This window comes from Ananas comosus, linkage group 21 (genome assembly GCF_001540865.1).
Source record: "Ananas comosus cultivar F153 linkage group 21, ASM154086v1, whole genome shotgun sequence".
Classification (NCBI taxonomy): domain Eukaryota; kingdom Viridiplantae; phylum Streptophyta; class Magnoliopsida; order Poales; family Bromeliaceae; genus Ananas; species Ananas comosus.
Window position 1 is genome coordinate 8963869 of NC_033641.1, and position 24518 is coordinate 8988386.

The 24518-nt window shown below is 36.8% G+C and overlaps 3 protein-coding genes and 1 non-coding gene across 8 annotated transcripts; all 4 read left to right on the top strand.

The window, feature by feature from the left end:
- On the top strand, window positions 2732-5884 carry LOC109726434 (MADS-box transcription factor 26-like). Of its 2 annotated transcripts, none has more exons than XM_020256014.1 (7): window positions 2732-3401; window positions 3501-3591; window positions 4295-4356; window positions 4973-5075; window positions 5178-5219; window positions 5366-5407; window positions 5590-5884. In XM_020256014.1, the coding sequence occupies exons 1-7, from the start codon at window positions 3220-3222 to the stop codon at window positions 5683-5685; spliced, it is 618 nt and encodes a 205-aa protein (XP_020111603.1). In that variant the 5' UTR covers window positions 2732-3219; the 3' UTR covers window positions 5686-5884. The 2 variants fall into 2 exon arrangements, with proteins under 2 accessions (XP_020111603.1, XP_020111604.1); XM_020256015.1 differs by having other exon boundaries at window positions 2744-3401; window positions 3510-3591.
- On the top strand, window positions 6494-6567 carry TRNAI-UAU. Its single transcript has one exon. It is a non-coding gene; the product is annotated as a tRNA-Ile (tRNA).
- Window positions 8055-12570, top strand: LOC109726432 (queuine tRNA-ribosyltransferase accessory subunit 2-like). 4 transcript variants are annotated; one of them, XM_020256009.1, is made up of 10 exons: window positions 8055-8370; window positions 9131-9305; window positions 9399-9557; window positions 9806-9902; window positions 10765-10835; window positions 11052-11103; window positions 11328-11376; window positions 11459-11596; window positions 11883-12002; window positions 12150-12570. In XM_020256009.1, exons 1-10 carry the CDS (start codon window positions 8153-8155, stop codon window positions 12286-12288), a joined length of 1218 nt encoding a protein of 405 aa, XP_020111598.1. In that variant the 5' UTR covers window positions 8055-8152; the 3' UTR covers window positions 12289-12570. The 4 variants fall into 4 exon arrangements, with proteins under 4 accessions (XP_020111598.1, XP_020111599.1, XP_020111600.1 ...); XM_020256010.1 differs by having other exon boundaries at window positions 11331-11376; XM_020256011.1 differs by having other exon boundaries at window positions 8055-8353; window positions 9183-9305.
- LOC109726431 (probable serine/threonine-protein kinase At1g54610) lies at window positions 14927-19926 on the top strand. Its single transcript, XM_020256008.1, has 8 exons — window positions 14927-15921; window positions 16256-16540; window positions 16715-17032; window positions 17735-17962; window positions 18235-18335; window positions 18472-18574; window positions 18753-19166; window positions 19288-19926. Exons 1-8 carry the CDS (start codon window positions 15397-15399, stop codon window positions 19435-19437), a joined length of 2124 nt encoding a protein of 707 aa, XP_020111597.1. The 5' UTR covers window positions 14927-15396; the 3' UTR covers window positions 19438-19926.

Genomic DNA, 24518 nt, shown 5'->3' on the forward strand with positions numbered 1-24518 from the left:
ATGGCACGAAGAGATAAATGAAGGGCAGTCCATGGCTGATGTGCCCGGTCCAGACAAATAGTAGGATAAGTTGCACATTTGGCCCTCAAATTGTGAGGTCTGTCACACTTTGTTGGTTTGAACTTTATTACAATCCGGTCCCACAATCTAATTTAGTTGGTTAAATCTTAATACACCGCTGATATAAAAGTAATATGATATCTTAATTAGTGGCCCATCACCAATCACAGCACTGTTACATCAATTTAGTCGATTAAATTAGATTATAGTACTCGATTGCAATAATTATAAAAGTTCCAACTAGAAATTACAGTAAACTAGAGTTTGAGGCTCCCACATGCAATTTGCCCATACTTCTATGTTTAATGAGCTTCTTTTAGTTTCCACTAAAAACAAAGTAAAAAAAAAAAAAGAAGAAGTTATAAGCATTTTGTTTGCCAAACGTTTGTTTTTATATAAATAAGCTGTCTCAAAAATCAGACCAAATAATGAAAAATAAAAGATTGTATGATTATTCTAATCAGTAATATCAGTAATTTTCGCCTTTTCTTTTTTTGGATGCCCTGGTTGTCTTTACCATCGTTGCTAAGTTCATATCTCCTTAATTAATGAAATGAGTACCTGCCTACATCTTCCTCAAAAAAAAAAAAAAAGGGAAAAAAAGTAATTTTAGTAAGAAGCTAAGAACTGTACTAATGTAACACAACATATATACAACATCAAAGTTGGCAAATTTCAATTAATTCCTCACCAATTCTGTCACATAATTCACCAGCAAATGCACACACACTCCACAGGAATAAGAATCATCTCCTTGTCATATTTTTCTCACACAGTTATTCCTGGAGCCAAATTAATTAAGATTTGTACAAAAATCCTGCAGAGCAGCAGTTCCAGAAATGTGCAAACACCAACAAATCCCAAAAAAGCAGTGATAAGACATCACTGGCTCTTAATGTCATGTCATGTTATTATTATGTTATGTTATGTGGCTTCTTTTTTTTTTTTAATATATATATATATAGCCGGCTATATATATATATATATTAAAAATGACTAAAAGTTTAAATCTAACAGTGGAAAACTCGATAATATCAAGCCCTTAGTGCTATCGATAGTATACCAGCCGGACTCTCTCTCTCTCTCTCTCTCTCTCTCTCTCTCTCTCTCTCTCTCTCTNTGGCCATTGGTTGAAGTGGGCCTCCAAAAGTTAAGATAATGTGGGCCTCCAAAGGTTGAGTGAGTTGTTGGTTGAATAGTATAATCTAACGGATGAAAATAGTAAAAGGGTTAAATCTCACGGCGGAAAACTCGGTCGCACCAAGTGCTTAGTGCTATCGATAGTATCCCAGCCGGATATATATATATATATATATATAGAGAGAGAGAGAGAGAGAGAGAGAGAGAGAGAGAGAGAGAGAGAGAGAGAGTCTAGCTATGGTGCTTGTAAAAGCACCAAGCACTTGATACTTGTAAGTTTTTTACCGTTAGATCTTTGTCTTTAATCATTTTCAACCGTTAGATTATACTATTCAACCAACTACCCACTCAACCCTAGGGGGTCCACATCATCCCAACCGCACATCCCTTAATCCAAGGGCCCAAAACTTACAAGTACCAATGACTTGGTACTTTTAAAAGCATAGGAGCTCAATTATATATATATATATATATATATATATATATATGCCCTTTCATTTATATAATGTTCCACCCTTGATTATTCCTGAAACATGCTCTCACTCTTTGATTTAATTTTAAAAAAGTGCATGATTATGGAGGATATGGCAAGAAAGATCAACATCTAAGCACTAAGAAAAAGATTGGCCGCTTTATCGGACATATGGAGCTTTATACCATACGCTGGCTTGAAGGGGCCAGCATCTTGTCCTACGGCGGAAGGTCGGGTTTGGCCAAGTTATGTTCGAAATGGCGTAAGACTGATTGGGCCGAGTCACAATCGAAACTCGTGGGTGCTGTGTCTGTATGTTTTAAGCGGATTGGTTGTATCTTTCTACCAGCTCGAACTTTTGAAATTAATGGTTAGCGCTAACGATCCGACACTATAATCTAACAATCCTCATGTAACACTCTTGGAAATGCATCTTAATATATATAAATAAATATCAGCTTCTAAGCACTCAATATTTGATTATGAGGAACTGCTATTGGTGGAGAAAAGAATGGTTTTTATGGGATTTGATGAGATTCTTGGCCCTTCAACATAAGTACTAAATTACTAAACTAAGGTTAGTGGTGAGAATGGCTTTTGCTTATGTTTGTTGGCAATAAACTAGCCAATGGTTTCCAAAATATCATAACAAGGCGGCGACCAATGGCGCAGCGCCATGTGTGTTGCACTTTTGTAACATGCTATGCATAAAGGTTTGGCTCTTATCTCAAATTGAAGTGTGAGTGTGACATGCATGTATGGCACTTTCTATTGATCAGTCACATTTATCTAAAGAGATTTTGAGTTTGACTCAGCGCATTTTCCTAAGCGGATTCCACGCGGAGGCATGCGATCGGCGCTGACAAATTGATCTGCGCGAATTCGATCTTTCTGATGTAAGAGGAGACTGAAAGATTTCGACGATAATCGCGAATTCATCGCCATTTAGGGAGCTGAACAAATATGTGCAAGAGAATTTCAAAAAGGAAAGTTGCATGAACAAGAAAGAGAGACTAAATAAAATTAGATATCCAATGTGCCCGAAAAAGCGATTCCGAAGAAGATATCTTTTAATTTTGAAAAGAAAGTAACAGGTAAAGAAGCATCATCTATGTAGCCACTAAAAGCGCGATTTCTAGGCCATTAGAGAAAAGAAAAAAGGCACTTAGAATTGGTTGAGGACCAAGGATCAGATCCTAAGTTGTCAGAGTGATGCCGAGAGGCCCGAGTTCCTGGAGATCGAAATAGACAATTGGCCACTGAGAGGTTCCCCAATCCTAAGCTAAGCTGACCCCCGCCACGCATTCTCCGAAGTGGATTCTACCACCGATAATGACGTGCGTGGCGCGCGACGATTGGCCAACCAAATTGTTCTTGTTTCTTCATTGAGCTATCCGCTGCTATATGAAGCTCACTGCCCCCCGTCAGATACCGCTGTCATTGCCTCGCGAGCACGAGAGCAGCAACAACCGCGAAGCTAGTCTAAACTAGTGGAGGGTTGTGTGCAAAGTGCGAAGAAGTAAGAAGAGAGAACGCGGGACGTGCAAATGGCTAGAGGTAAGGTGCAGATGAGGCGGATCGAGAACCCCGTGCACCGTCAGGTCACCTTCTGCAAGCGCAGGGGAGGGCTCCTCAAGAAGGCCAATGAGTTATCCGTTCTCTGCGATGCGGAGATCGGCGTCATCATGTTCTCCGCGAACGGAAAGCTCTACGAGCTCGCCACTAACGGGTTTGTGACTATCATTACAACTCCTATTATACATAGATAAGCTGATTCTGATTCCACTGGTTCACTGATTTCTATATGCGGTTCTTGTTTTCGTTCGAGAATTACAAGAAACATGCAAAACTTGATCGAGCGGTACAAGCGAATCGGTGTGGAAGGCCAAGCGGAGAGCAGCGAAGTGAACCAATCTCAGGTTCGTGCGAAAATCGCGTCATCATGATCATGCATGCCACTCAATAATAAGTCCTTGCATAACAATAGTAACATCACATTTTGTTTCAGTTTTTTCAAACTATGCACCGAATTAAGAACTTATAAACTAAGAAAACAGTGTGTTATTTTGGTAGATTTCTCAAATGATCTCTTGCTTTTTTGTTCTGAGTAGTGCGCAAAATCTACGATTGATCAGAAAAAAAGCAAAGTGAGATAATATGCTTATTGTAGAGGTATTCGATCTCTTCCAATGAAAAGGACATTTATTCTAGAGTTGATAGTTCTCTGTACATGATTCCTAGAGAGAACAAATAGTATAGTGTGCGATGATTCGTAGGCGATATCTGTGTTGCTTAAGAAACAAGCTAACACCCACTTAAGCCACATCTATGTTACTTTATAAGGATCTCAATTCTCAAATGTTACTTTTTGGCTCTGCACATCACAAACAAGCATCTATGTATTTGGCTATCGGAAATTTGGTTCACTAATTAAGATTCTAAGTGTGAGTTCCTAAGATATCTGAGCATGGCGCTCGATCAGTTTCTGAGACAGATATAATTGGTTCATTTATTTATACCAAACTAAGGTACAAAAGATACATTTTGTAATGAATACCGAAGAAAATAACATCTGATCTAGTTTTATCGACAGCGTACTTATGTACATTTTTGTCGCATCAGGTTGCTGAACAAGAGGTTTTCATGCTGAAGCAAGAGATTGACCTGCTTCAGAAAGGTTTGAGGTAAGTAATACGAAAGCTCGTGTATGCTCATGAATTCGTATGATAGGTTGTATGAGATTGTAACAGTTTAAGCTATACTAATTGCATCAGCCAAGTTCGCATGCTCCTTACTATTTGAAAAGTTGCATACGCCGTTAAGTTGATAACAAAGTTTTAAAGTTTAAGTAACCCTTTATAATCCAAAAGAGGCGATGACGGTACTTTGTTTTTGATGATCAAAGAACGGTCGATCAAAAGTACAACACAAGCTTGGGCAAACCCTGTTTCCTTCATCCGTAATTTGGCACCGCAGTTTATTGAAAGCGAGCTAAGTTCATAGGAGCCATTAATTGGTTAGGGAGAGAACATCGAGAACATACCATGTTTCCAAAAATCATCCTGCGAATGACGACAACTTTGAAAACATTATACAAAAAGATATGAACACATATTCTAAAGAAGACATAATGAAGCGAAACATGTAAAGAGAAACCTCTAAGAAGAGCCCAGTACAAATTTATGATACATTGTATTTGTTGAACATATATTAAAAACACCGTTCTCTGACAGTTTAAGCTTTCAGAGAAAGACGGCTGTTTCATATAACTTAACATAGTATCAGAGCACGATGAGGCAGGTACATATATGGAGACGGAACGGCGGCGCACATGACATTCGACGAATTGCAAGCCGTGGAACGGAACCTCGAAGTTTGGATATACAATATCCGCTCTACGAAGGCGAGGATCCTAAATTTTTTTTTTTTTTTTCCTTTTCTTTTAATTTTCTTTTCGCTATCTCAATAGTTGAGGATCTAACTGCACACCCTTTTACCAAAGCAGATACAGATCATGGCCCAGGAGATTCAAATGCTCAGGAACAAGGTTAGCAGTTCAACACCAATCCATTACATTCCATCCGCTGTCGAAACCGAAAACTAAAAGCATCGAGCGACTCAGCTTTTCCGAAATACCATATTATTATTCACCGAATTCGGCGCTTTTTGATTGATGCTCCTTTGATTACACAGGAAGGCATACTGAAGACCGCGAATCAAATCCTCCAAACAAAGGTACTACTCAAGAACATAAATAAAAATTGGCCTTAAAAACACATTCAAACACATTCAAAAAATAGTACACTAGGGAGTTCAATTCCAAACAAGTTACATAAACCGGAGATTAATGACTATAAATTTGATCAAAAAACCAGTGATCTGATATGTTATAAACTTTTTTTTTTTTAACTGCGCAGATAATCGAGCAGAACGGGCTTTTCGACGTAAGCATGATGATAGCAGATGCTCCATACCCACTAACCATATCCAACAACCAACCCAAAGTTCAATAGGAGCCTCCCCTTCATTATCTTGTTTTATAAATAATCCAAAACTAAATTAGTTGCTGTTCACTAAAACTATTGTAGTGTTCTTGTTTAGAGCATGTTCTAGGAGTGTATATTTATATTTATATATACATATATATATTTCCCTAGTATAGTTATATTATTATTGTTATGATTATTTAAGTTCTTAAGAACTTGTTTTGCATTTCTTGTGGTGATTTATCAGATTCTGCTACTACTCTTCGCAAATCTCACACATGCAAATGATTGCTCTATGTTTATATATGTATAATGAATTTTTTTTTCGCGAACAAAATGGGATCAATTCGAACTCAGGAGGAGTCGGGAGCTTCTGCTCTGATATCATGTGAAACGATCATTTTCTCAGAATGTTGCTGTCGACGACAGCAACATATCCCGCGACCTCTAATTTCTTTTCTATTATAATTCGAGTTCTCGTAGTTAGTTAAATTGATAATTTTGTCAATTTTCCTGTCATTTAGGCTCGTGCTTGAACATGCTACTGATTAAATTAAACACAAAAAAAAAAAAGATGAGCTAAAAAAAACATAAAGCATATTATTTGACCAAAAATTAAAATGGGGAAAAGGAGTGAGGTTTAGGGTTTATGACATTGGGCGCTCGTAGTAGCATCAACGGGTGAGTTACAACTGAAGTCGGCGGCGAGATTGCTAAGCTTGCCGACTACATGGGGAGAGTCGGCGACGATAAAGATTCCAATGCCGGATTCGATAAATATTTATATTTGTTTTAAAAAATATATATAAATTCGTAATATTTTTTTTTATAAATTGGTCCCGTAGCTCAGTTGGTTAGAGCGCTGGTCTTATGAGCCGGAGGTCGCGAGTTCGAGCCTCGCCGGGACCAAAATTTAATTTGAATTTAAATTATAAGTTTTAAATATTTAAAATTTGCCAAGAAATTTCAATAAATCTCTGATTTTTTAATTATTATGCTTAAATAATCAAAGTTTATTTAAAAATATTGAAATGGCGAGACCAAATTTAATTTTCATTTTTAGTTTTAAATATTTAAAATTTGCCAAGAAATTTCAATAAATCTCTAAATACCTGTTTAAATAATCAAAAATTTATTTAAAAATAATATTCACTACATAGATCAAATCTACTAAATAATTTCAATAAATAAATCTCCAATTATGTGTTTTAAATATTTAAAGACCAATTTTAATTTTAATTTTAATTTTTAAATATTTAAAATTTGCCAAGAAATTTCAATAAATCTCTAATTACATGTCTAAATAATCAAAACTTATCTAAAAATAATATGTTTGGGGTTCACTACATAGATCAAATTTACTAGATAATTTCAATAAATCTCCAATTAAGGGTTTTAAATATTTAAATTATATTTATCTACAAAATTTATCTATACTTAAAATTTGCCAAGAAATTTCAATAAATCTCTGATTTATTTATTATGTTTAAATAATCAAAAAAAATTATTTAAAAATATCGAACTGGCGAGACCAAATTTAATTTTAATTTTTAGTTTTAAATATTCAAAATTACCAAGAAATTTCTATAAATCTCTAAATACCTGTTTAAATAATCAAAAATTATTTAAAAGTAATAACACTACGTAGATCAAATCTACTAAATAATTTCAATAAATCCCCAATTATGTGTTTTAAATATTTAAAGGCCAAATTTAATTTTAATTTTTAGTTTTAAATATTTAAAATTGGCCAAGAAATTTCAGTAAATCTCTAATTACATGTCTAAATAATCAAAACTTATTTAAAAGTAATATGTTTGGGATTCACTACATAGATCAAATTTACTAGATAATTTCGATAAATCTCCAATTATGGATTTTAAATATTTAAATTATATTTATCAACATTTGTCCATAAATTAACTTCTTTATCGTAATGCAATTATTTTTTTTTGAAAATAATATAATAGCTTAGAACTAATAAATAATTCAATTTATTACTTCACTAGTTTAAATTTAATTACTTCACTATTTATTAAAAAAATTGCTTCACTATTTTTCATAAATTAACTTCTTTCTCATGATCCAATTAATATATTTTTGGAAAAAAAATAGAGTAGCTTAAAAGTAAATAAATAATTTAATTTATATTTTTCTTTGCCCCATTTAATTAACTTCTTATCATATTTTGTAGAAATAAATATGAAAAGCATAATAAGAATATACGTGCTATTCGATATGTTTACATAGATATGAAATTATTCCTAAAAATTAATGGTTAGGGCCTAAAGTAAAAAATTGCGAAAGTTTAGGGACCAATATTACAATTATTCAGAAACAAATAGTTGTTTTTTTTAGGGATATATGTGCAAAAATTACTCTGTGTTTTCAGTAGTTGCACACAGCTTGGAAAAATCCCAACTTTTCGCCCGCCCCCAAACGCCGCAATAAAAAAGGCGGGGGCGGGAGCGAGAGCGCGCGCGCGCGGGAAAGGATGCGGTTCGCGGTGACGAAGGCGTGTGGCGGGGGCGGGAAGGCGCGCGCCGGCGCCCTCTACGTCGGCGGCGGCGGCGGTGGCGGCGCCGCCGTGGTGGAGACCCCGTCGCTCCTCCTCTCCACGCGGAAGGGCCTCCCCGCCTTCGTCTCCCGGGATCTCCTCTCCACCCTCCCATCCCCCGATTCCCACCTCCTCCACGTGAGTCCTATCCACTTGTAAGAGACCCCCCTCTCTCTCTCTCTCTCTCGCTCTCTCTCTAGAGGTGTGCTTTGAAGGTGTTCGACTAAATGCCTCTTAGTAAAAAGTTGGTGGTGTGTGGATGTGTGATCTCCCTTTTGTTTGTTTCACTCCAATATTACTCGTTCTTTGGTAAAAATGGCTCCTTTATATGTCACCTTCTTTGTGCTATGCTACTATGACGATTCAGAGAAGTGTTGATTCTTTGCATGCGCGCCCAGGCAAATATGTAAAATTGTGCAAATTCCCCTTCGAAGTTTGCTATTTTCACTTGTTGTATCCGTGAAAACCTTGGTTATATAAAGATTATCCTGGCCGGGGCGCGTGTGCAAATCAACAACGTTTTTCGGTATACTTGGATAATTACTTACCTTGCAGTGTTATTTGCACAATGTTGCGTATTTCCGAGGGCATTTATGCGAAATTCTCTTTAGAGAATATCCTGTGCAACACTTGTTCACTGCTATCAATGCCATTCCTATCTGTGTCATTTGTTACTTTTCTTATTGCAATTTTGTTTCCTGCGATCATCGAAATTGTCAAATGCGTTTTGCTAAGAATTATTGTCTTTGCGACTCGCAATTCGAACCCATTAGTTGCATTACACTGTCTTGACATGTTTATCTTTCAAAATCATACCTTTTTTTTGGTTTTTTCCAAGCATATTTTATTGCGCAGATGCAATTCTTAGATTTCTACACTTACTTTCTTCTAACTGTTTGAGATATATGTATGCAGCATTGAGTGCCCTTCATCGAAAACTATTTCAAATATTGGTGGTTTGCATCAGATGCTAGGTTTACAAGAACATATCTTAGTAGCCGCAGCGAGTGATTCGGTTGAGAGTCTACCGGAAAGCGAAGCCTCCAACAAACTTGGAGCATCATTCGAAACACCATCCGGTCGCCGATTGGTAGTCCTTTAAATGGTTTTTGTCAGCTCGAATCACCTTGCTTTTTCATATTTTGCATTTTCGCTAAATTTGGTTATCACCTTTCTTTGCTAGGTCAAACCTTCAGAATACATGCAAATGATTACTTCCATGAAGCCTAACTTGTGGGCAAGTTTGGCGGATGAGGTGCCCGCATGGGTTACTGAGAAGCGGAATAGAATTTCTGTTGATAGAACGCTACGCTGGCTCGATGATTGCCTTGCTGTGGACTTGGTGGGTGACAATTCGACATGTTTTGTAGCCTGTGGCTTTTAAAATGTTGCTTTAGTTAGAGAACTCAATTTATGCGGAATTACGGAAAGTGAGAAGCTTCATGTATTTTGATATAAAGCACAATGGATATTCCGAAGTTGATGAATTCTATGTGCTATTATTACTTTTTCAGTTTTTCAGTAATGTTTTCTTGGTTGTTTGATTAAAACTATCCGAGTTCACTAATATTTGCAATTTGTGATGGTAAGGAAGCTGGGAAAAACACGTTGGGCGCTGTTGTTGGAGGATCCAATATAGATGAGCGGAAGCGTTGTGCAACTGAAGCGTCGCTACGAAATGTAGCAGGTATTCTAATTTTCAAGTTTGTGCTTATGGCATGGGCCAGACCTTTTCTTTTTTCAGGCCTTTTCAATTTTAGTAGTTTGGTGGTCCTTATTAGTGCATTTCAACGAATATAAATAGCGAAATATGATGAAATTGCGGGTTAACTATTCAAAATTAATTTTGCTTATGTGATGAGATTAGTAACAAATAATGAGTGGATATTATAGATCCACTTACTGCAATCATTTGTTTGGGTGATGGAACTTGCTGAATTCAAGGATTAGTTATGAGAAATTGTGGTATTTCCTTTTTTTTTTTTTTAACTGTCAATTAACTAGAAAGAATTATTTGATAAAAGTATTTGGAAAAATATGTGCAGATTGTTTGAATGTGCGAATCTGAGCTTCCTTGATACAATTACATGACGGAATTTGATAAAATTTATGATTATTTTTTTTTTCAAATAATTGATTTTCTAACTTAATACCTATTTTCATTAACTACAAATAGTAATACAAGTTGGTTTAAATTAGCAAAAATTGTGGGACAATCTTTTAGAAATATTTAGTTTATTTTGTGCTAAAATTGAGCTGGTATGGTTTTATGAAACTAACTGTAGCTGGTGTAGATAGGAACTTTGATATAAAGTTCTTTCATAAGCACCGTGAGTCCAGTGCTTCCACTTTTTCTCATGTTGGATTTGGATTCAGATCCCTTCGGAAAAGTAGAAGCACTGGCCAGGGGTTGCTAGAAAAAGAATTTTCTTATCCTTAGTTTCTTCTTTCATAATTTCAGTTTTCTAAGAACCCATTTAGTACTTTAGCCATTCTAGGAATCCTATCTCGGATGCTGGCGAATTGAGCTGTTTAATAATTTACTACAGGTTTCTGGATTGGAGGGTTTGGCCTGGGAGAGAGTATGGAAGAACGGTTGGCTTTGCTTAATGCTGTTACGGTAAGTGACTGAACCATTACTCGGTCTACATTTGATTGGTATTGGGATTATTCAACTTTTCATCTGCTATCTATTGCAAATGTAAAATCTCATCGTTTTTTACTCCAAGGATTCTGTGGTGTTAATTGTGAATTTGGATTGTTTATTTATTCATTATTTTTTAAATAATCTTTTCATGGCTGTAGAAAAATCTAAAGTTGGTTTCTCTTCTTTTAGGATTGCTTACCAGAAGAAAAACTGCGCTATGTATCTAGACTTTCGCTTCCAGGTACTGATGTTACTTTGTTTCTCCAACTAATGCTTTTAGTCTCGATGCAAAAGTCGGTTTGATGTCGCCTCATTTGTCCTCCTAGATTTCTACCTTGGTTCAGTTAACAAATGCTGAGGTCAATTTTATGAAAAACAAATGAAAAAAAGGAGAAAAAGAAGTGCTGGTGTCATTTTCATTTTTTATTTGGTTAATTGTTTTTAATTCATGATCCCCTCTTACAGAAGAGGTCTTGCAGGGTGTGGCTGCCGGGATTGATCTCTTCGACTCCACGTACGGAACGAACATAATTTTACTACTTTTTCTTACACCTCATCTTTTCCTTACAGACAAAATACACATTATGCAATTGCAGATACATCTACCATCTTACTCTTGGAGGGTTCGCACTTGTGTTTCCTCTCGACATTGTCGAGAGAGACAATTGGGATTCTCGGACGGATATTGAAGGTGCGGATTGCACAAAGATAAACCTACGGGCAACGATCTACAGGTGATTAATTTATATCAATTCTTAATTTTATTCTCTTCACAACGATGATTCTACCCAAAATCCTAGTGCCCGCTCTTTCGCGTTTAGCATGAAACTGATCTATTGTCCGAAATTTCTTTAAAACCTTTCTCTTAGAGAAAGCACACCTTACTGTGGAGCGAAGTTTGTCTATGTGGCCCGGATGTTATATCACCATTGACTTCGCATCTCGGAGCCAAAAATATTGGGAAATGTAAGTTTAATATGCAATCTCATAGTTATTATGCACCGTATTTTCTTTCTACAGGAAAGATACCTCGCCAATTGTCGATCGTTGTGGCTGCTTCACATGCCAGAATCACACTCGAGCTTACATTAATCACCTGCTTAACGTCCACGAAATGTTGGCTCAGATCTTACTGGAAATGTAAGCCGTCGTTTTGTTTCTTTCCCTAATCTAATCTCTATAACAACTATAAAAAGAAAATTTTGGGGCCTGCTGAGCCCCGCCATTTAGCTGTAGGAAACTACCAACATTTACATCATATATTCTCACTCGCGCTATTGTACGCAGACACAATACTCACCACTATCTCGGATTTTTCCGCTTGATGAGAGAAGCAATCAAGGGAGGGAAGTTTGAGCTGTTCCGCCAACGGTTCATAAAGAGGCGGCGTGCTTTCCTAACTGCAGAGGCGCCGTGCTCGTTATAACCTGTCGTGGATTTCGCTTCACATTGGAGTGATTTGTAATCTCCATTTTCGCGATTACTAAAACTGGGGATCTGTTCAAAAACTGCAGTTGTTTCGATCTTTCGAAGCGATAGAGGGAAGGATACAAATTTCAGATTCTGCTAACTGGAGAATATTTGACACTCCGTCGAATTCGCGCGCGAGTTCGTGCCTGTGATTGTATTTTTCCCTTGCATTGTGGATTTTCTAATGCTAACCTTGCAATTGCCCCCCTTAATCCAATGACATTAAGCTTCTGTGATACGTGGCAGAGCTCCAAAAGGTTAGATGTTCTACGAAAGTGAGAAAGTGCAAAATTTTCTGCGTCACCATGTTGAAGGAAAACAAATGTTGAAAATTTATTTCGTAGCCATATGGTATTAAAATAATGGGATAATATCAAATATATCTCTCAACACTTCTGAAATATTTTATATATATATATATATATTTTTTGTTTCAAATATATTTTTCGTATATTTTTCTATTATTCAAAAATAATTTCGCTGGGGTTAAACCAACATTAAATTTTTACCGGAATTGAAAAAAAAATTAAATTATCTCTTTTGTCCCTAACTTAAGGATAAATAAGAGAAGTTGGTAACAGTAGAAGGGACAGTAATTTTACAGAGATGATGGATGTTCCTAACAGTTCATTAATAGAATTTAATTGTAAAAATATATTTAAAATAATTTGGAATGTTGAAAGGATATTTTTTTCAATTACTAGCTTTTTAAGAGCGATAAATAAGAAAGTTGAAAAATTTTAAGGAATATATAAGCAATTGCTCCTAAAATAATTTGTTCAAAATTTATTTTGTTTGAGATTCCTAAGATAGTTCAAAATTCATAAGATTGGCATGAAAAATATAATAAATTTTTTAAAAAATCATTTTACACATCAAATGTCTACTTCAGTCATCATCATTGAGCTTTATTTTGCACTTATTTAACTTGTTACTTGGGCACCACCTTCTTACTCCATTACTCTTGCAAATTAATCATTTTATAATATCTAAACCCCCACAACTATAACTTTATATAATCTTGAGCACTTGTGAGCCATTTTATATTAGATTTTAAAAAAACCTACAAATATTTTACTATTGCCAACCATTTAAATATGTACTCTTTTTTTTAATGAATCTTTGTAGTTTTATAGCAACAATGCTTAGTCCTCTGAAATCCACCTTTGTATTGACTTAGTGTAATTAGTTTAAACAAAGACAGATTACGTTTTTTTTCGAATTCAGAACCTTTTACTCTGGTACTATGTTATTCTTCTAAAACATAAATTAACACTTTCTCGTAACGAACAGACCGTCCCTAGAGCAAGTACAAAGGGCTTGGTGGTTGGTACTCGAGACCTAAGTTCGAATTCTAGTTGATTCACATTTTCAGCTAATTTTATTTTTAAATAAAATAAACGAAGCAGGTAGCGTGCTACCTATCTCCCAAAAAAAAAAAAACACTTCCTCCTAAGAACCAACCGCACCTAATGCAGTTCGCTAAGTGCTCAGTAGTTGATATCCGACATCTTAAGTTTGAACCCTATTGCTTCACATTTCTAAGTGAGTTCAATTCTAAAAAAAACTGCACGAAAAAAACCCTTCTGTTTGATATCATGTACCAGTTATGTAAAATAATTATCATTCTCTAAAAGTTTAAATTAACAAATCTAAAACTTTAAATATCATAAATGTCCCTCCAAAATCTAAAAGTTTACAAATACATCCTTAATCATCCAAAACTATCACTAACACTCCTATAAACCTCAATTTGGAGAAACTATCACTAACACTCCTATAAACCTCAATTTGGAGGGGTATCTATGAAATTACACTCCCCCCAAAAAAAAAAAAACTAACAGTTACAGAGGGCACTTTCAAAACTCAATGTAGTTGAGGGGCCTTCACACATTTTTACCAACTCATCATCAATCAACCACGCATCAACGGTCCAAAATAACTCCTACCCCTCTTCTTTTTAACAAAATAAGTCCAAATTACACAAATCTTACTATAAATATTCACTTTTTTTACTTTTTTTTTTCTGACTTTCAAAACCTATATTTTACTTTTTTAAAAAAATTTAAAAATATTTTCAGGGAATACTGTATTAATGGAGGAGTGCAAAATAATCAAATTACCCCTTTTTTTTTATAAAATAAATTTTTAATAAATTCTTATTATTTTAATAAATATTTTTGATATAAATTATAAAAAATAGACGGAATAGTGATGAACCCAGAAGAGAAAGGGACAAAATATAACTTGAAATGATAATGGGTAAAATGTATGTTTTTAAAAATTGGAGAAAAAAAAATTAAAAAAATAGATATTTATAAAGGAGCTTNAAAGACTTAATTAAGAGGGAAAATAAACTTGGCAACATCGATCTACTACTTTTTAGAGTATGAAAGCAAAGAAAAACTGTGCAAAGATTTCTCTTCTTGCATCACTATGGACACCATGGACTCTCTCTCTCTCTCTCTCTCTCTCTCTCTCTCTCTCTCTCTCTCTCTCTCTCTCTCTCTACACCCCTCTCTCTCTCTCTCTCTACACCTCTCTCTCTCTCTCTCTCTCTCTCTCTCTCTAAACCCTTCGATTCCCCCTTTTTTTTAGCAAAGTAGAAGAATCCTATAATCCCTCTCCTCTTCCCATTTCTCTCTCTCTCTGTTTCTCTCCTCCACGTCTTTTTTGGATAGTTTAATTACTTAATTTATCTCCAAAATTTGAGAAAAAATGGACCTAATTTTGCTGTTTTTGTCCTCGTTTCGATCAGCTTTGTTGGTCGCCTCCGCGAGTTGCTCCGCCCCTGTTCGCAGAAAATAGAAAGGTGGGATTTTTGGTTGGTCGGAACCCTCGTTTCCGACGCAAAGGTGGGATTTTGATCTCGCTGCGACGATTTTCGTCGAGTTTGTGATGCGGGTTTTGGTCTAATTAGGGTTTCGATCGGCGTTCCGGGGGAAATTTGAGTGTTTTTGTGGAATGGTGTTTTGAGGGCGCTCGATTTTGATTGAGAAAATTAGGGAAAAAGGAGTGGGATTGGGGAAGGGGGAGGGGGGAGAGTTTGTGAATTGTTCATCTTATGGGTTGCATTTGTTCTAAAGGGATCGCCACCGAGGAGAATGTCGAGACCCTGCGAAAGGCCTCCATCTCGAGCAAATCGTTGAAGCGATTCGTTACTCTATCGAAGAAAGGGGAGGCAATTGTGCCGAGCTCCGATGCACCGGTTATAGTCGATGGTGGGGGAACACTTAGGGTTAACTCGAAGCCGAAGGAAAATGGGGTGGTCCTGATTCCTGTGACCGTCGATGCGGCGGAGAAGAAAAAGGCGGGGGCGGTGGCGGCAGCGGCCACGGCCGAGAATAGGGCGAGGAAGCCAGTGGGACATCATAGAAGGGCCACCGTCGATGTCGGTGCCAACGGGACAGAGGATGACAACGCGAGGGTCGGCGACGCGGAGCCCAATTTGGGGATCGGCGGAGTGCCCAACGGGTTCTCGGGGGAGCACGCGATCGCCGGTTGGCCTTCTTGGCTCACGGCGGTGGCCGGGGAGGCCGTGAAAGGGTGGCTTCCGCGAAGAGCGGATTCTTTCGAGAAATTGGACAAGGTAATCTTTTGGAGGGGTTTATTGCAAATTTAGTGCCTGAAATTTGATTCAGATTTCAATTTCGTCGTCTTTACTATGTTGTGACAATGTGTGAATTTCATGTTTAATCTAACATGATTCTATTGTTTTGAGGTTTCCTTCTGTTTGATTAAAGAAATATTGGAATATGATTCTATTGTTTTGTTATTCAGAAAATGAACATAAGTAATCTGGTAATGATGGTGATGGTATTGATGACGACGACGACGACGATGATGCAATATTAACATGAACAACACTATTCTATGACATTTTAGTGCTAACACCTAGACATTGATATGAAAAACTTTTGCAGATTGGGCAAGGAACTTATAGTAATGTATATAGAGCCCGTGATCTTGAAACCAGTAAGGTAGTCGCCCTCAAGAAAGTTCGGTTTGTCAATATGGATCCAGAAAGTGTTCGATTTATGGCTAGAGAAATCCATATACTGCGGAGACTCGACCACCCGAACGTTATAAAACTTGAAGGCATAGTAACATCTCGGATGTCGAATAGTTTGTATCTTGTCTTCGAATACATGGAGCACGATCTTGCTGGGCTCGCGGCAACTCCAGGTCTTAAGTTCACCGAGCCGCAGGTACATGATCTGATAACACCTTAAAATTCTAGTATGGCTATATAATGTAGGAAACCATCTATAGATGTAGCGACAGGTGAGCCGGGTGGCAAGAACCTGACACAACCTGTTACTGTAGTTCTTTAATCATTCCATAATACTTATAAATACCAAATTTTTTTATGTAAATATCAGGTCAAGTGTTACATGCAACAACTACTTCGAGGACTCGATCACTGCCACAGTCGTGGAGTACTACATCGAGATATCAAGGGCTCGAATCTTTTGATCGATAATAATGGCAACCTTAGAATAGCGGACTTTGGCCTCGCGACATTTTTCAATCCTGATCAGAAGCAGCCATTGACGAGTAGAGTTGTCACGCTGTGGTATCGACCTCCCGAGCTTTTGTTGGGTGCCACGGAGTATGGCGTAGCGGTTGATTTGTGGAGTACGGGTTGCATCCTCGCAGAATTGCTTGCTGGAAAGCCAATCATGCCAGGACGAACTGAGGTATAGAGCATTCTTCAAGCTTTGATTAATGGCATTTACGAATTTCACATATATGATACGATAGAGTCCTCATGTAGTCGCATTTGTTCATGGGTAGTGACATCGTTAGACAGAAATTGTTACTGACAGGTCATTGTTTACTATATAGAAGTTGTTGGGCCAAATGAACCTACTCTGTCAATAATAATTTTAGATTTGCCGATATCGGTAGCCTCCTGCCGTTCATGCCTTGCAAATAATGAATGTTCATAGTCGTCCTATTTATGGTTTCATTTTCGTTCTTCTTTGGATTAGATACTTCTTCCTCCACAGAGGCGCAGACAAAAACTCAGTGAACTCAGTTTCGCTGAACAATTTTTCATAAAGATGTAGTTTATGTAATGAGAATGTGCGTCAAGGAAGATTCCCGTTACTGATAGACAATATAAGTTGCATCGCTGCTCATCCTTTTAGCATTCATTTTAATATGGTACGGAATCTTTCAAAATAGGGGCCCTAACCTGTGCTTTAATCTTTCGATGAAATTCCTTCCTAAGATTAGACCAGTTTATTAACATAATATTTAGTTGTGGACCGAGCTGAAACCTAAAAGGAGTGGAGATCTCTTAAAAGTGTAGATAGTTCCTGTTTTATCTAAAATTTGACTAAACGTTTCCACCAATTGGCTTTGTTGACTGACTTGTTTTCCTACGCACCGTCTAGGTGGAGCAACTCCACAAGATTTTCAAGCTGTGTGGATCACCATCAGAGGAGTATTGGAAGAAATCAAAGTTGCCGCATGCAACTATTTTCAAACCTCAACACCAATACAGGCGCTGTTTCGCCGAGACGTTCAAGGATTTCCCTCCTCCGGCTTTAGCTCTCTTAGATTCTCTACTTGCAATCGAACCAGCTGCTCGGGGAACAGCAGCTTCAGCTCTTCAGAGCGAAGTATGTTTTTGACTCTTGTGATAAATTTCATGCCTTCTTTCTAGACTATTTGAATATTTTTCCCTTAAACAATGGAGATGCGATACTTTCCGTGAGCATGCTAGGAAACAAAACTAATTAGTATTCTTTGCTTTCTAAACTTAAAAAGTAAATTCTATCATCTGTTAAAGAGGAGAATGGTTTTGCAATATTCTTCTTTCTCATGCTCATATTTTTCACTTGAGTTTTTTTGTCTCCATTTTTAACTGATAACTAGTTAAAAATTTTGTTAGTTTTTCAGAACAAAGCCGTATGCATGTGATACCTCGAGTTTGCCTAAATACCCACCAAGCAAGGAGTATGATGCGAAGCTTCGCGATGAAGAAGTTAGAAGGTATTTTTCTCGAAATATTGCGTTTAACTATATTTGCTATCATTAGGACACACTTACATATTTTCTTCTAATTATAATAGAAATTATAGTGTTCCATGGTTCTTAAATTATTTACCATGTGTTTTTGTCCTTACAGGCAAAAGGCGGCAGCTATTAATGGCCGGGGAGCTGAATCTATAAAGCCGAGGCGAAAAGAATCTAAAGCAAATCCAGTTCCCAATGCCAATGCAGAGCTTCAGGTAATCCTAAATGTAGTTTTATGAGGTTGACACTTATTTTTGGTGTTTGCATACAAAAATCTCATTGTGAAGAAGATTTATCAATTCTTAAGAAGTGCACATGATTTTCCATCGTTTATGCAATCAATTTTAGCTCGTGCCAAACTTATGTGTCTATTTTCTTTTTTTACGCTTCCAGAAGCGACATGTACAGGCAAATCCAAAAAGCAGGAGTGTGAAGTATAGCCCACTGGAGGATAGCGGAGCCGGGTTCCCCATCGAGCCCCCCGGACTACCCGCAGCTATGCACACGGCTCAATTCGGATCAACATGGTATAATAAGAAGGGTAATCACGATGATCATCGCGGAGTTCCGGAGCGCACGTATAGCTCCGTTAGGGTCGCAAATGGCCCTCAGCTAAAGACACAACGATCCTATAAGCCTCAAGCCGGTGGGACCGACTTGCACAGCTTATCGGTTTCGGCTGCGGGGAGAAGCACTGCTCACCCGAGATACAATCGGCTCGATATCGTAGAGTCCTCGGAGAAGCATGTGCTCGATCGGCCTGCCTCTTCTCACAAGAAAGATTTAGGAGTCAAGGACTCGGCAGTGGTAACTACTTACTTAAACTGTTGTTTATTATCACATTGGCATTTTGTTAAGGCACTTGCGACGCATTTGCGCATTCTCAGTTTGTGATGCTTAATGTGGTTACCGTTATTGGCAAATTCAGGGTTACGGAGGCAAGATCAAACGAATCCATTACTCGGGGCCATTGATGCCCCCGGGAGGGAACGTCGAAGACATGCTTAAGGAGCATGAGCGGCAGATCCAACAGGCTGTGCGCAAAGCTCGCCTAGGCAAAGACAAGACGAACAAGTAGCTTACATTGAGAAAAGCTGCTTGCAAAAGCACTTTTTTGCAACAAACAGCATCTACTGAGAAGGGTTTACAGACGCAGAATCGACTCGCTTATGTTTACAGCAAAACGGAGAAAAATGCAGCTGAGTTCTTCGCGGCACGAGAACTATGTAGAGCACGAAATGAGGAGATGATTTCCGAAAGTAATTTTTGTGAATTATGTATACCTCTTACAAAGCCTTGTAAATTAAACCCATCACTATGAATGTATACCTTGTGAGTTGGCAACTTTTAGTGGAACTGCCGGGAAAATCGCTTTCTAAGGAAGCTGTTCCGGCATTTGTTGGAGTGTACGGATGTGCTGATGTAAAGAAAGGAATTGCTTGTCGAGAGGCGTAAAAAATGCGAAAGTCTCTATGCAATTTTAAGAACAACATATGCAAGGGATTTGAGCTTTTAGGGTTCTGAGTGAATGTAAATGCTTGTTGTAAAATGTGTATTATTTGGATTACCTCTTATTCCTGTTTTGAATGTGCATCTTCATACACTATAAAGTTATTATTCTTAATTTTTGTAATCTTAAATATGAAGCAGGATTGATTATTGGGAAAGATATAGTTGTTATTGTAAAATAGAAGATCTACTTCACTCAAAAGAAAATGAACACTTGATCTTTATATTTTTGAGGTCTAGTTGTCTCGGTTCTGTAGCTAAGTTCATCTTCTTAGTGAAAGAATCAGTAGCATACTATATTTTCTCCAAAAAAAAGAAAAAAAAAAAAGCCCTTCAAATTGTATAAATGCTACTCTTTTTTATCATAATCTTAATATAATTCAGTATCCTGCAACATTTCATTTCACTTCTTCTAGTAATGTTTAAATAATTCTGTTTTGTTGGGGAACAACTGTTTAAACAAATTCTCGATTGTATCCTACAAAATTGATATTTTGGGTAAGACAATATCAGAGTCAGTTCTAAGCCACTTCTGTTTTAAGAGATCGGTCATTTTATGGCACATATTTATCTACTATCCTGCTATTTTTCTTAGTTCTCTCTTTAGTCAATTACTGACCGTCCTTAGTGCAAGTGGCAATTGTTTTATATTTTCATTAAAGTTTATTTCTTAAAAAAAAAAAAAACAAACGAAGCGAGTAGCATTTTGCATTTCTCTCTCAAAAAAAAAACTTTTTAGTCAATCCGCGTGGCACGGTTCATCTGATATCCACTATGCGCATAAATAGACGATTTAAGGTAGATTCTGTACCATTTCCTACTAGATCAATCTTTAGATTACCAACATCAAGGAGATAACCATAGATTAATCACTAATGAAGTACATAAAACACAATATGAACATACTTTACATAGATTACTTATGAAGTACATAAAACAATATTAACACACTTTATGCACCCTTTTCAGTTGAAAACTTCAGAGTCATAACAAAGTACTAGCAACATCTTTAAGAACCATAAAACTAACACAGGATATTTTCACAGAAAAAGAAAAAAAAAAGAAGAAGAGATCCAAGTTCGAATCCTAGTTGATTCACATTTTCAGCTAAGTTTATTCCTAAGTGAAATAAACGAAACGGGTAGCGTGCTACCTATCTCTCTCTCAAAAAAAAAAAAGAAAAAAAAAGAAAGAAGTTTCAATCCAATCCCGGAGGACGAAACAACGGGAGCGGCGGTGGGAAAGGGTACGGCGGTAACGGCACCGGCGGTAGGGGCTCGACATAGCTGCAGAATCCGTAGAGACAAAAATATCCGAACGGACAACGGCGGTTACACTTGCCGCAGTGGAACCGACAACGGCGGTTACACTCGCCGCAGTGGAACGGACTTGTCATAACGTTCCTGCAGAATCCGCCGTAGCATCTCCACCGGAACGGGCACTGGACGCCGCAGAACCTGCAGTTGTTCGGGTCCGACCGCAGGTCGACGCAGCGGTCGCTGCAGGTATGTATAGTCACAACTTCAGCATTCGGACGCGAATTCAGAGAAATATTCGAGCAATCAACATGTTGAGAACTTTACAGAACTTAGTGTGAACTATGAATCATTTTGATTTGCTTATTCGGCCATTTAGTTTATTTAATTTGAGTCGGTCAATAACACTTTAACTTCAAAATTAGAAAGCGATGGAATTAATCAGCATATTTCATACAATTCTCACAACTATAAATTTATTAAAGTAATTAATTAATTTAAATAAACTGAAAAGCTGGGTAGCCGTTTCAAATTGATGCATAGTTTGGATAAGTTTTGTATATTTTCACCAAAAGGCATTGGAAAATACTAAGATTGTACCTGCAACAAAGTCGCGGTGTGAAGGTTGGTAGCCCCGCCCAGCAAATCCACGGTCGGTACCTACACCGGGACTCCCTCGGCCTCTGACCGCCACCCCATCGAGCCAGGGGGGCGTGACGGTCACGACAGCGACAGCGGCAGCAGCAATGGTGTTGTTCATGTGCCGCCTGTCACGGACAAATATTTTCCGCTGACTTCTCTTTGACAGTGGCCCAACTTCGCTAGCGGAGCGGATCGTTAAAGAGACCCAAACCCAACCCGCTGTGGGGAGACGAAGGGTTTTGTAATCTCTCCCATCAATGATGGAAGCTCAAGGGTTATGAAACTACCAAAAGTTAATAGGGTGACTCTTGGGCTTTTGGCTCACTATGAGGGTGAGTTAATGTGTGTCATAATGAGAGAGTTAGTGTGTGTCTAGGTTCATTGTATCTAGGAACATATAAGTAGTGGAGTTTGGCTAAGGTCAAAACACACAAGAGAGAGTGTGTATGTGAGTTGTAATTCTCATTTTCTAAGTAGTGTAGTACTTAACTTTTTGAGAGAACCTCTGTCTTTTTTTCTTGTGTCATTCCTTTTGCATACTTAGTCGTAGGACGCGAAGGTCCGGACTAGCAACAGGGACGAAGGCTTGCCCATCTTCGAGCAGGAAGGTGGGCGCCGCACGGGCTTTGCGAACAAAAACGCTAAGGCCGTGACACGCCGCTCTACTTTTTGTTCATTGTCGTCGTCGTCGTCATCATCATCTTCTTTTCTTTCTTCTGCGACGATGTCGCGGGACGCAACATGTGTAACGTGTTGCTTCTAACAAGTACACCATTGAAACACATACTACCATAATAGTAAAGATCACTAATAAGAGGGAGAGTTTTGGAACCCATTTTGTATATAAGTTTTGGTACAAAATATTGGTGGTTTGAAACGGGTGGCGGGGAATTTAAATACGGGGGAAAGGAATCGACCGTTACGTATTATTTCCCGCGCAAAAAACGGGTGGCTTCATGCTCTCCTCGGAGTGTGAATTAGGTGTTAGACTTGTGACCACATATAGAAAAGTTAAAAATAGGGAAAACTTCAAAAACCCCCCGTGGTTTCACACTTTCTTACTTGAGTACCACATGATTTAAAGTGTATCAATTTGGTGCCATATGGTTTCAATTTTATCTTTTCGGCAACTTTTTCGTTAATATTTCGTTAAATTATATACAAAAAACTTCAGATACCCACCTAGGTTTATCGTATATTCATTTTAGTACCTTTTAATTTTAACTTTGTTACTGATTTAAGAAAAAAAAATAGTGAAATTGATAATAAGAAGAGAAAAATGAAACCGCATGGCACCAAATTGATACACTTTAAACTACAGGGTGCTAAAGTGAGAAAGTGTGAAATCACATAGGTGGGTTTTTAAAGTTTCCCCTTAAAAATATATAACAGATAATTTATTAATTTTTTAAAATCAAAAGATTTTAATTTTTATACAGAACATTGTAGTCCCCACGTCTAATAGGTCAAAATTATTAATCATCTAAAAAATTTCTGTAAACACATGGAATAGAATAAATATTCCTACAAAATTTAACTTTTCATATTTATCCCTACAAATTCTAATATTTTCAAACATACCAATGGAGTTAGAATCTGTTAGAAAAAATATAGTTAATCATAATTAAAATACTTAAACTTATTTATTGAATAAGATAAATTGATATTTTTATCCCTTTATATTATTTGTGATGATAGAAAAAAAAAAAGAAGATGATCGTTGAAAATTTTTAAAAGAATATTTCTACATAATTCTACAGAGAACCTTTGAACTTTAGATCTTTTGCAATTAGGTGCCTGAACTTTCAGTTTTGGTAACTATATCTCCTAAATTTTATCAAATTGTTCAGTTGATCACTCCACTCAAGTGAACTTGTTATTAATTACAAAGCTATTTTCTGATCGTATGTCATATATATAATTTTATTAAACTTCCAAATATAAAGAAATCTATTTTTTTTCCAATTTCGATAATTTAGTATAACGATCAAAGAATAAGTTGAACCGAACTTTAATTTTTATTAAGGTTTTACATGTTAGAATACAAGAAAAGGAAAGAATTTTGTGCCTTAAAGCTTCGTAAACCATATGCAATACATAGGTCCAAAACAGTTGAATAATTAGTAATTTTAATTGAAAGAAAAGATTTATTAAACTATTTGACAAAGTTTAAGAGATCTAATTTTTAAGGATAAATTACACTTTTGGTCCTCAAACTATGACGCGTGTGACAATTCAGTCCTCAAATATTAATTCTAGCCATTTCTAGCTTGACTTTTCTGAATTATTGCTATCAAATCTCACAACCTAATTTTTGACTAAATGTTGATGATTTACTATTGTACAATGTGTTGCGGGATTGATTACAATAATTCAGATAGTTCGAATTAGAAATAATAACAAACTAAAGTTCGAGGACTAAGTGTTATGCATTCCATAGTTTGAGGACCAAAGTTGTAATTTATCCAATTGCTAAAATAAAAAAAATTGGGTTAACTGCATACAGCTCCTTGTAAATATATCAAATAGTAGATTTATCCCTATAGTGTTCAACTTTTTACATTATCCCTACAAAAGTTCTAATATTTTTAAATATGGCCTTGTTATTAAGATTCATTAGAAAAATGAAGTTATCCATAGGTAAAATATTTAACCCTAATTAGTAAATAAGGTAAATCGATCTTTTATTTTTTTTATATTATTTGTGATGGTAAAAAGAAAGAAAATGACTATTGAAAATTTTTGGAAGGAT

Excerpts from the sequence above, each read along its gene's own strand:
- LOC109726434 (XM_020256014.1), top strand. The coding sequence starts at position 3,220 with ATGGCTAGAGGTAAGGTGCAGATGAGGCGGATCGAGAACCCCGTGCAC. Across the intron at positions 4,357-4,972 it reads CTGCTTCAGAAAGGTTTGAG|GTACATATATGGAGACGGAA; the intron begins GTAAGTAATACG and ends ACGATGAGGCAG. Across the intron at positions 5,076-5,177 it reads ACAATATCCGCTCTACGAAG|ATACAGATCATGGCCCAGGA; the intron begins GCGAGGATCCTA and ends TTACCAAAGCAG.
- LOC109726432 (XM_020256009.1), top strand. The coding sequence starts at position 8,153 with ATGCGGTTCGCGGTGACGAAGGCGTGTGGCGGGGGCGGGAAGGCGCGC. Across the intron at positions 9,306-9,398 it reads CACCATCCGGTCGCCGATTG|GTCAAACCTTCAGAATACAT; the intron begins GTAGTCCTTTAA and ends TTTCTTTGCTAG. Across the intron at positions 10,836-11,051 it reads CTTTGCTTAATGCTGTTACG|GATTGCTTACCAGAAGAAAA; the intron begins GTAAGTGACTGA and ends CTCTTCTTTTAG.
- LOC109726431 (XM_020256008.1), top strand. The coding sequence starts at position 15,397 with ATGGGTTGCATTTGTTCTAAAGGGATCGCCACCGAGGAGAATGTCGAG. Across the intron at positions 17,033-17,734 it reads TCATGCCAGGACGAACTGAG|GTGGAGCAACTCCACAAGAT; the intron begins GTATAGAGCATT and ends CGCACCGTCTAG. Across the intron at positions 19,167-19,287 it reads GAGTCAAGGACTCGGCAGTG|GGTTACGGAGGCAAGATCAA; the intron begins GTAACTACTTAC and ends TGGCAAATTCAG.